General features: G+C 38.0%; 1 protein-coding gene across 6 annotated transcripts in view; it reads left to right on the top strand.

Moving 5' to 3' along the window:
* Positions 1-574: 574 nt before the first annotated feature.
* Positions 575-12,082, top strand: part of BRDT (bromodomain testis associated) — a 60,458-nt gene continuing 48,950 nt past the window's right edge. For 4 of the 6 annotated variants that reach the window (XM_077746006.1, XM_077746009.1, XM_077746011.1 and 1 more), the window contains exons 1-3: positions 1,986-2,057; positions 2,150-2,250; positions 11,216-11,465. In XM_077746006.1, the coding sequence (XP_077602132.1) occupies positions 11,277-11,465 (189 nt within the window). In that variant the 5' untranslated portion in view covers positions 1,986-2,057; positions 2,150-2,250; positions 11,216-11,276. Of the gene's footprint in view, positions 810-1,985; positions 2,058-2,149; positions 2,251-11,215; positions 11,466-12,082 lie in introns of those variants that run through there. The other 2 variants (XM_077746007.1, XM_077746008.1) reach the window with 2 other exon arrangements.

The following is a 12,082-nucleotide window of genomic DNA, read 5'->3' as shown; positions in this document are numbered from 1 at the left end:
AGGTAGTCTCCAAGACTCTCAAAATCCTAAGTCACTCTCTGCACGTAGCTGCTGTGAAAATGCTCTGAAGTGCCATTTTAAAACCAACGAGCTCATGTGGGCTCCCACTTCAGCTGCTATTATAATACCGAGCATTCACTACGTGCAGGAGATGGGAACTGCGGGGAGGACTGGAGAAAAGTATGAAAACGACGGAAACAACACAACCCCAAACTCACGACGCCCCGCACCTCCCCCCCAACAACATCGTGCTAATTCAGTGAATTGTTTTAATGATAAACTCTTGGGTGGCACTCCTACTCCTAAACCCCCAGCTCTCTGCCCTGTACCTGGCATTCCGTAAAGGCTCAACAAACGTGCACTCCCCGGAGGCAAGGCCTTAAACCTCGGCTGAAAGCCCTGGCCACTGAGCAGAGACTGCACCCTACTCCCCGCCCCGCTCCAGGCATGACCACGTGACGCGCTCAGACCAATGGGTGGGCCGCCTGCAGCCGGCCTCGGATAAAGGCGCCTGTCAGAGCCGGCTCGTGGCGGCTGCCAGTAGGGCGAGAGCTGGTGGTGACGGTCGGCGAAGAACTCCTACCTCACACCGCTTCATCTGATATAAGCTGGAGGGAACGATCAGATAAGGTCTTTTTTTCACCAAAGGTGACAGAGCCTCTACGTGGTGCTCCGCTTTGGGATCCGGGCCCTCGGCGGGATCCTGAGTGGGAAGCAACCGTTGTTTGCTCTTCTCCCCTCCCCCATCAGCACTGTGCGACCGGCGAGGCAGTTGGCGAGGCCATCCCGTTGCGTGCCTTGCTGCCCAGGTGAGCTGCCAGTTGCTTTCCTTTGGCTTACCAACTTCAAGCTTGTTGCCCCAGTGGACCCTTTTAAAAACTGGGGACTTGACTCTTAAAAACGCTTTGGCTTTTTTTTTTTTTTTTTCNTGCAAAGAAGGGGTGGGAAGAAGGAGATTAGGGTGAGGGTGTGACATTCAGGTTACACAACCGCCTTCCCCCAACTCTTGAAAAACATTCCTGGTTTCTGTGCTTCTCTTAGGCCTAGGATTGATTTGGTGGGTCGCGGGATATACTGTAGTTTTGGGAATGCAGGAGACAGTACGAAGCTTTAGTTGTTGCTGGCATATTATTGGTCATTTTGGGTAATCTGTGTGGTGCTTTTGGGCCCGTGGGAAGGACCTGAGTGGGTAGAAGGGGATGAGGGAGGTATCTGGGTAGAAGTGATAACTGAGCTGTATCTTGAAAGACAAATAGAAGTTAGCCTAAAATGTGATGGGGGAGAGGAGCTCTGGTAAGCAGAAGAAATTTTTCAAAGCCATGGACAGGTGTTGAGCACAAAGTGTGGTGGGACATGAACTGCACATTTTATAGTGTGACTGACACAGGTTGGGGATTGAGATAGTAGCAACATAGAAGTCTAATGAGATAGGCAAGGGGTTTATATATGTGTATATCAGGAACAGCAGTGGGTTGAATGAACAGTGTGGCTGTAAATTACTGAAGAAAATTCAAAACCTCACTTTTGTATCAATTCAGGTGGGAGTAACAAGGGACTGAACAAAAAAAGCAGTTTGGGGGTTGGAATATAGGAACACCCTAAGTATTCAGAATATGTAGATTTATATCCAAGTGTCAGGGAGTGTGTAGATGGAGTTAAAAAAAAAAGAGCAAGGGAAGAACCCTGGAGGATGTTAATGGGTTAGCAGAAAATGAGATTATGAAGGAGGTAACATCCTCTGGATTTCCAATCTGACTCTATTCCCTTATCACCCAGGTCTTACCTCTATCAAAGCAGTAATTATATGTATCCTGTTGTAATTACCTATTAAGTCTCTTTAAAGAGACTGTATCCTCAGTTCCTAGTTCAATGCTTGGCACCATTGTAGGTGCTTTAAAAGTATGTAATAAGTGAACAAATAGAATCTGGAAAAAAAATTGTGGTATCCTGGAAACCAGAGAAGAATTTCAAGAGAGTCACGATAGTCTAGTGATAGATGTTGCTGAGAGGTCAAGTAAGATATGACTCAAAAAGAATCTATTTAACAACTAAGTATGGTAAGTATTAATTAGCCTTAGTGTAGGAGGAATTTTAGAGGCATGGCAGGGACAAAATTGAGGTGGGGAGTAAAGACAATGTCATTTTTTAGGATGCTCCGGTGTGAGGTACAGAAGAGAGAAGACTGAGGCTTCAAGGAGACAATAAGATCAAGAGAAGAATTTTTAAGGAGACTTAAAGTGTACATGGAGGGTAAGCTAGTATAGAAATGCTGATGATATAGGCAAGAGAGATCAAGGACTTTTGTTATCTCATTATGTAGAGTACCTGGGAACAGTTCTAGACAGTGAGGGTGTCCCATTTCTAGACTGAAGGGAGGAGTAGAAGAGAAGATTGAATCATTGTGAAGAATATACATTTTCTAGAAGTCATCTGTTTGGCTTTAAGTGAAGCCTGATTTTATTCTGAAGAAACCATTTTCTCCCTTGAATTGGAGACTATTCATTTGATGATGCAGGATTTGGAATCCGTACTTGAGCTCACACCCGTTGGATTGCCTTTGACTTTTCTGAGCCCTGGAACCACTTGGTATTCAGAATCCAAACTCAAGTTCTTTGCTGTGCTGCTTCTCTGCATGTGTAAGATCTGCTCTGAAGTTCAACCAGAAGTGCCACCACACAGCAGAATAATTTATTCTCTGCCATTTATCGAAATGATGGAAGAGGTTTTTAAACAATCTTTACTCAAAACCTCAAAATTTCAATTCTTTCTAAAATTAAGTCTTCTAGGCACAGATATATTAATTTATACTATTTTTGTCTTTTAATCAGCTCAATTCCTTGAGACTTCAGTAAGCACATAGGGCAACACAATTTAATACTTGCACCACTGAGGGCAGTAATAATTGAAGAATTATGTAAATATTTTTTTCTTGCAAACTCAAGCAGCTGATTGGTTTTTATGTTTTTGGAGGGGTGAAACCTTTGCTAAAGAGATCAGACTCTTCCTGATATGTCTGTGTCTACATTAAATTAGAGGTGAACTTGTATATTTCTTGTAACATTTTGGAAACATGTTTTAGCTCATGTGTGCATTTCAGGAAACCTTTGATTTGGTTTATAAGTATTTGTCAGGAATGACTGGAATATTCACAACTACTTCAAAGACTTGTTTAGAAGTTTAAATTTTTATTCTTGTATGTTGTTGGTAGAGATATAAATTAGAATAATCACTCAATGGCAATTAAACATATAGCAATATTTCAAAGTGTCCTAAAAATCTTAATAGAAGTATATCCAAAGGCCAGATCAAAAAAATATCTCTAATAGGTATTGACATATGGATGCAATGATATATTTATAAGGATATTGATTGCAACATTATATATAATATTGTACGTCCATATTCATATAATTTCATACTGGAAAGCCATTAAAAATAGAGGGACTAGGGGTACTTGGGAGGCTCATTTGGTTAAGAAAGTGACTCGATCTCTGATCAGATCATAATCTCACAGTTCATCAGGTCAAGCCCCATGTCAGGCTCTGCACTGATAGTGCAGAACCTGCTTGGGATTCTCTCTCCCTCTCAACCTCTCTCTCTTTCTCTTTCTCCCTCAATAAATAAACTTAAAAAAATAGAGGGAGCTGCCCTGGGACAATTTCTAATATGAATTAAATGTAAAAGACACTGTTTCTAAAAGGATGTACAAGAAACTGCTAACAGTAAGGAGGGGTCCTATTTGGTTAAGGGACAAGAATAGGAAAGGAAACTTTGTTGTATGCCTTTCATACCATGTGGATGTTAAATTCAAATAAACTCATTTTTAAATGACTTCTGTAAATAGTACATCATCTTTAAGACTTTCTCCAGAACTCAAAAGATTATTTTACAATGAACTACTGAGTAGACAAAACAGATCTAATTTTGGGGGCAGCTGGGTGGCTCAGTCACTTGAGGGTCTGACTCTTGATTTCAACTCCGGTCATGGTCCCAGGGTCGTGGGATCAAACTCTGCATTGGGCTCAGTTCTGAATGTGGGGCCTGCTTGGGATTCTCTCTCCCTCCCTCTCTCTCTCTCTGTCCGTCTCCCCTGCTTGCTTGCAGGCATTCTCTCTCTCTCAAATAAAAAAATAAACATCTGATTTTCAGTGAGTTTGCTCATGGAACCATAGAATGATCTGACAAGGTGATACGCATTATGTGATTATCTTCATCAAAGTAAATAAACCAGAACTTTTCATAATTTATGGTACATTGTCTTTGTGCAGTTGTCAGTGGTGGTTGTTATATAACATTGAATTCTTACTGAGATTAGATTTCATCTTCCCATGCTGTCTTTCCACTAGTAAAAAGTGTCTGAAAGCTGAAACAACAGTAAAATGACAACTCACCATAAACATCGGAAACAACAGTCAAGTTTAACAGAGATGAGAGAGGCTACAGGTTATGTATATTTGCCAGTATACTTGTAACTCCAAACTTTAATCATGTTGGCGTTTAAGTGACACCTTTCAGCTGATTAGGACCCACCATTATATCAAATAAGGTGTAAATCTTTTGTGGGTGTGTGTTGCTGAACCATTATGCTGGCATTTTCTGTTTTCTATTGAGAACATTTTCTAATAACAAATTAACAAAATTATTAAAATTAATAAGATAAAGGCTTTAGTATCAATTAACAGAAATTTGCCAAGTATAAAACACCACAACTCCTTTAAAAAAATTTTAAATAAGGGGTGCCTGAGTGGCTCAGTTCATTAAGCATCTGACTTCGACTCAGGTCATGATCTCACGGTTTGTTGAATTCAAACCTTGTAGCAGCCTCTGTGCTGACATAGTTCAGAGCCTGGAGCCTGCTTTAGATTTTCTCTCTCTCTCTCTCTCTCTCTCTCTCTCTCTCTTTCTGCACCCCTCCCCCACTTGTGCTCTCTCTCTTCCTGTCTTTAAAACATAATTAACATTTAAAGTTAATTTTTTTTAAGAAACAGAAGGTTAAAATACATTGCACAGAAAGACAGGGGTGATTATAAAGAATATTTTATAAAGGGAACAATTCCTAGTCCTCTATTGCTGGACTAGAGATTCACCTCACATCACACACCTCACACACTCCAGCCAAAGAAAGCAGAGCATACTCCCGAGATAATCAGATTATAAAATATTAACTGTTCTTTTGCCCAGTGATAAATCAGAGGTCTTATTCATGGTCCATCTGCAGTCTTCAGCCACAGTGTGCCGTAAGTTTATTGCTTAACATTTTTTTTATAGATTTTTATTTTTGAGACAGAGAGACCTAGCGTGAGCAGGGGAGGGTCAGAGAGAGAGGGAGACACAATCTGAAACAGGCTCCAGGCTCTGAGCTGCCAGCACAGAACCTGATGCAGGGCTTGAACCCATAAATCGTGAGATCATGACCTGAGCCAAAGTCAAACGCTTAACCGACTGAGCCACCCAGGCGCCCCTTAAAATTCCTAATATATAGAAAAATGGGCAAGGAACACTTGTATATCTACCAACAATTGTCAATATTTTGCCATGTTTGCTTGTGTATATGGGTTTTTTTGTCCCAAATCATTTAAAACCTATTTTGATAGATATTATTAACATCAATTTTTTAATCACTTTATTTTCATAATCACCATACTATTCTCACACCTGTCATAATGTATTCTCACACCTGTCAAAGTGAACAATTCCCTGATTTTCCCTAGTTGTGCCCAAGAAGTCTTTAATTGTTAATCTCAAACCAAGATTTGACCTAGGATGATAAAACTGAGTTTAGTTATGTCTTCAGTTTCTCACATTTTCTTTTATAATCTTTTTATAAAAATAGGCCATTTATCTTTTTCTTTTTTACTTGTTTTGGTTTTGTCTTACAGAATATTATATATTCTACATTTTTTTTCTTAATGGTTTTGTTTCACTTTTTTCTAGCACTGTCCCACGGGACTTTTCTGCAGTGATGGCAGTGTTTGATAGCTGCATTGTCCCATCATACAGTAGCCAGTAGACTTATGGCTATTGAGCATTTGAAATGTGGATGAGTTTTTGACTTAGGTAATTTTGGTTAATTTGAACTTAAATTCTTCTATGTGGCTAAAGTTCGCTATATTGGACAGTGCAGCTCTAGCCCTTTAATTTTTTTTTAAGTTTATTTTATTTTGAGAGAGGGAGAGAGAGAATCCCAAGCAGGCTCTGCACTGTCAGCGTGGAGCCTGACGTGGGGCTTGAACTCATGAACCGAGAGATCATGACCTGAGCCGAAACCAAGAATCAGATGCTTAACCCACTGAACTACCTAGGTGCCCTCACCCTTTAATTTTCTGTTACATGAAAGTTAAGTCTTAAAGTTTGTTACATATTTTTGGTAAAATATGTAGATGAGCCTACAATGATAGCTCATTATCACCCAAAGTCCTTTGTTGGCATGAGAGTTCACTTAAGAGTGGTATTCATTCTGAGGGTTTGGGCAAATGTACGATGGCATGTATCTATTATGATCTAATACAGAGTCTTTTCCCTGCCCTAAAAATCCTGTGTTCTCCATCTTTTTCTCCTTCCCTCTCCCCAGCTCCTGGTAACCACTGATCTTTTTGCTGTCTCCACAGTTTGCCTTTTACAGAATCTCATATATAAGAATCATACACTATGTATGTAGCCTTTTCAGATTGGCTTCTTTTGCCTAATGTGCATTTAAGATTCCTCCCTGTCTTTTCATGTCTTGGTAGGTCATTTCTTGATAGGTTGCTGAGTAACCTTCCATTGTCTGGATGTTTTCCAGTTTATCCATTCTCCTACTGCAGGACACCTTGGTTGCTTCCAAGTTTTGGAAAAGTTTTAATAAAGCTGCTATAAACAACTGTGTGCAGGTTTTTGTGTGGAAAGGTGTTTTTAAGGAAAAATTTTAAGGATGACTAGAGCATATCTACAGACAGAAATACCAGCAGAAATTAATTACAAATGATTAATTTGTAATTGCAAATTATAAATAAGACTCAAAAATAAGAGTATAGAAAATATACTCTTAAGAAGATCAAGAAATAAGATTATGTATTATATACTCTTTAAGTAGAAGAAAGCCTTAAGCCTAATTTAAAAAGAAATCTACAATAGCAGAAATAAAGGAACGATTAATGAAATAATAGGATTTTGGAAAAGGGGTGAAGCACTTATGAAGTAATGGGAAATAGAATAGGAAATAAAAGAAGTCAAGGGAAATTAATTTTTAAAGGGCTTCTCTTCAGGGCATCTATGTGGCTGAGTCAGTTAAGTGTCCAACTTCGGCTCAGGTCATGTTCTCACAGTTTGTGGGTTTGAGCCCTACATCAGGCTCTGTGCTGACAGCTCAGAGCCTGGAGTCTGCTTCAGATTCCGTGTCTCCCTTTCTCTCTCTGCCCCTCTCCCACTAGTGTTCTGTCTCTCTGTCTTTCAAAAGCAAATGTAAAAAAATTTTTTTTTAAATAAAGGGTTTCTCATAAACAGATCCTTTGCAAAAGGGTATGAGGTTTAGATGAGGGGAACAGGTTTGGAAAAGTCATTTTTTTAATTGATAAGCATTAATTATCTTTTTTTAAAGGCATATTCCTGAGCAATGGGACCTAAAAGTAAAACATTCTGTTTTTAAAAAAAAAAAATTTTTTTTAATTTAATGGTATTTTTGAGAGCGAGGGAGACAAGAATCTGAAGCAGCCTCCAGGCTCTGAGCTGTCAGCACAGTCGTGTGCAGGGCCTGAACTCACAGCCTGTGAGATCATGACCTGGTCTAAAGACGAGTGCTTAACTGACTGAGCCACCTAGGCACCTTAAAAGTGAAACATTCATGATTTCCCTATTTCCCTTTATATAAAAACATCACATCTACTCTATCTCTAAAATAAAACTGAATCTGAACACTTTAATTCAGCCCCTGTAGGCTCTGTCCTAGGCATTAGTCAGACAAGACCTCAAAACGTCTTAGATCAAGACAAAGCAGGAGAGAGGGGTTGGGAGATAGTCAACAAGTAGATAAATAAGGTAGTGGCAAAGCAGAGTAATAATAGCTGATGGATTAGCATTTGGGAGGAGGGGATAAGAATGCTGATTTAAAAAGAGGTTGCGAAGGAAAAGCATGGAGAATATACTTGGAACACGCATAACAAAGTTTGTATTCAGACTATATGAAGAACTAAAAATAATAGCAGACAACCCAATACAAAAATGAGTAGAACACTTCAACAGGCAATTGACACAGAAGATATTCATGTGGCCAGTAGACATATTAAACAGGTTTCTCATGACCTGAATCCTCAGTGAAATACAAATTAAAATCACAATGAGATCCCATCATACACTCACCAGAATGGATGAATGAAACACATTGATAATATTTTTAGATGAAAAAAAATTTTTTGTATTTTTTTGAGAACAAGCAGGGGAGGGCCAGAGAGAGAGGGAGACAAACCTAAGCAGACTCCTCACTGTCCATGCAGAGCCCGTGAAGGCTCGAACCCAATAACCATGAGCTCATGACCAGAGTCAATGAGCCTTAACCGACTGAGCCACCCAGGCACCCCAATAACACTAAATATTGACAAGGATATGGAATAAATGGGATTCTCAAAAATGCTCTTATAAATTGGTACATTTTTGAAAACTGCTATCTACTACAGTTGAACACACAAAACCTATGACCCAACATTTTCACTTCTGGGTTTATATCCAATATAATGTATGTGCATATTTACTACAAGCATGTTCATAGCACGTACAACAAACATGCCTCAAACACTGGAAGCAACCCAAAAGTCACAAGAGGAATGTATTGATTATAGTCTAATTCAATCATAATATACTATATAGCAATGAAGATGAACAAATAACAGATACATCTCAGAAACATGATATTGGTGAAAGGCTACACACAATGTAATGCATAGCAAATAATACTACATTTATGTAAAGGTTAAAAGCAGTCACAATTTAATCTATGGGGATAAAAGTTATCCTAGTGGCTCTCTCTGCGAAGAAGAGGAGAGTCTAGTGATTGGGACACTCCGAACATAGGTTAACTTTAATTACAAAACAGAACTAGTTTTAGTTGCAAAACTGAATTTCTAGTTGCAAAACTAGAATTTCCCCTTTGTTCTTAATAACATTAAGAGTTATAGTTCAGGGCAACTGGGTGGCTCAGTTAAGTGACTTCAGCTCAGGTCATGATCTCATGGTTCATGAGTTCAAGCCCCGTGTCAGGCCCTGTGTTGACAGTTCAGCCTGGAGCCTGCTTATGATTCTGTGTCTTCCTCCCTCTCTGCCCCTCCCCTGGTTATGTTCTGTCTCTCAAAACAACATTAAAAAAGTTGTAGTTCATATTTGTATAACATGAGAAGAGTAATATGACACCTCAAGTTAGTTCACTGTAGTGCAGTAGTTCTTAATCCTGTCTATGTATCTCAAGCACTTGGGAAGTTTGAAGAGCAAACTGATTAGCAAGCCCCATCTCCAAAGACTGGGGTCTGGGCATTCATCATTGGTATTTTTTTTAAATGATCCACACCTCACACCCATTATAATGGCTGCTAATGAAAAGCCAACAAGAAAATAAAAAGTATTGTGAACCTGTAGATGGTGGGAATGTAAAATATTGCTGGTGCTATGGAAAACAGTATGGGTCTCCTAAAAAAAAAAAGTACCGTATGATCCAGCAATTCTCTCTTCTGCATTTCTGGGGTGTATCCATAAAAAATGAAGGCAGGGTCTGAAAGAGATATTTATACACTCATGTTTATAGCAGTATTCATAACAGTCAAGAAGTGGAAGCTAACCAAGTATCTATGGATGAATGAATGAATGGATATACAGAGTGTTATGTACAGATAATTAAATGTTAAACCTTATAAAATGAAGGAAGTTCTGACATGCTACAACAGAGATTAATCTTGAGGATATTATGCTAAGACAAATAATACGATTCCACTTAGATACCTAGAGTAGTTAAATTCATAGAAACAAGATAGGATGGGGAGAAGAGAGAATGAGGAGTTATTAAATAGGTATAGAGTTTCAGTTTAGAAGATGAAAAGGTTCTAGAGATTAGTTGCTCAAGAATGAATATACTTAATACTACTGAACTGTACACTTAAAAATGGTTAAAGTGGTAAATTTTATGTTATGTATTTTATCATAATTTTTTAGGAAGACCCAAAAGTGACTAATATGTGGTTGAGAACTAATACCGCTTTAATGCAAACAAATAACACTGGCTAAATTTAACACTATTCTAAAAAAAATGGACAATTTAAATACACTTTTTGTTTCATTGATGTACTTTGTAGTACCTTTGCTCCTTTTTCCTTAAAGTAATAATGCTGTGTAGGAATGTTAATACTGTCTTACTTAAATATGAAGTTTTATTTTAGATGTAGTAATATACACTAAAGAATAGCATTTTAATATGTGTCATATGTCATATGAGGTTTAAAAATTTTTTTAATGTTTTTTACTTATTTTTGAGAGAGAGAGAGACAGCATGAGCAGGGGAGGGTCAGAGAGAGAAAGACACAGAATCCAAAGTAGGCTCCAGGCTCTGAGCTAGCAGTCAGCACAGAGCCCAATGTCGGGCTCAAACCCATGAACCGTGAGATCATGACCTGAGCCAAAGTTGTACACTCAACTGACTGAGCCACCTATGCGCCCCAATAATGAGGTCTTAAATCGCTTTAGGGGTGCCTGGCTGGCTCAGTCGGTTAAAGCATGTGACTCTTGACCTCAGGGTGATGAGTTCAAGCCCCACATTGGGCATAGCGCCTACTTAAAAAAAAAAAAAAAGTCATCTTATTTAAATCAGCCAGAAAAAAATCCTTCATTTTGCCTTTCTTCTTTCACTGAATTAATAATTGTAGAGTAACTGTAAACATTTCCTATTAATTCTTTTTTACCAGAAACTGACAGACTTTTCCTGCTAAGACCTCAATTTGTGTTTTAGAAAGGCAGAAGAAATACAGTGAAAATTTTAAATACCGTAAATCATCTAAAACTAAGGCATACATAATGAAACCACTCTTAGTATTTATATAGAAAAAGGTTTGTATTTGTGTACAAATGGATTCATTTATCATTTGGCTTTTTTGTCTTACTCATGATGTGCTGTAAAATATACTACTCTAACACTTTTTAGTTCCTATAGAAACTATATTAAACGTGCTTTGAAGGTAACTTCGTTTTGTTTTTGTGTTTTAAGGACGTGTAAGGACGTGTACCTGTAGGCAACATTGTAATATCAGTGTTTGACGCAATTAAGAATGTCTCTGTCAAGTCGACAAACAGCAGTTGTTAACCCTCCACCACCAGAATATATAAATACTAAGAAAAATGGGCGATTGACAAATCAACTGCAATATCTACAAAGAGTTGTCCTGAAGGCTTTATGGAAGCATAGTTTTTCGTGGCCATTTCAGCAACCTGTGGATGCTGTGAAGCTAAAGCTGCCTGTAAGTGTGTCCTATGATTATGTTAACTATAAAAGAGAAAAATCCCATAAATATCTGAAAGAAATAAACTAGTCTTTAATATTATAAAATATATTTAATTTAATAAAGACCTAATTTATTCTGCACCACTGAAGAATTTCCCAGTAAGTATTTTTTCTTACATGACAAAGCTCATTTTTCTGGGCATTTAAATTTGTATTTTAACAGTCTGTAGTAAATTATAGTAAATGCTTTCTTGTTATAGAATATGTCACTTGACTTTTTTTTTGAATGTGTCATTTGACCTTTTGATGCAAGGTTGTCATGAATGTCTCCTTCTCCATGAAGTTGCTCTCGACACTTTTTGGTAGACTTAGGGGCATCATACATAGGATTCAACTTTAGGTCTTATGTTAGGAATTTTTAGCCATCTGATAACAGAATGGTTAAGTAATTTGTTACATAGTAAATCATGGCATTGGGATTATATTCTGGATCTGTCATACTTCATAAATTCTACGTTTTTCTACATGCCTTTCAGTTTTTATTTTCCAGGATAGTTCTACTCTTACTTTCTTGTCTTTGTTATTCCTATTTGTTGTTTATTTTTTTCTCTGAAAAAAAAAATGTCATGGCAG

Source organism: Crocuta crocuta, unplaced genomic scaffold, assembly GCF_008692635.1.
Source record: "Crocuta crocuta isolate KB4526 unplaced genomic scaffold, BGI_CrCroc_1.0 scaffold48, whole genome shotgun sequence".
NCBI classification, from domain to species: domain Eukaryota; kingdom Metazoa; phylum Chordata; class Mammalia; order Carnivora; family Hyaenidae; genus Crocuta; species Crocuta crocuta.
Note: the sequence above shows the minus strand (reverse complement) of the source record. Positions and strands in the feature narration are given on the sequence as shown.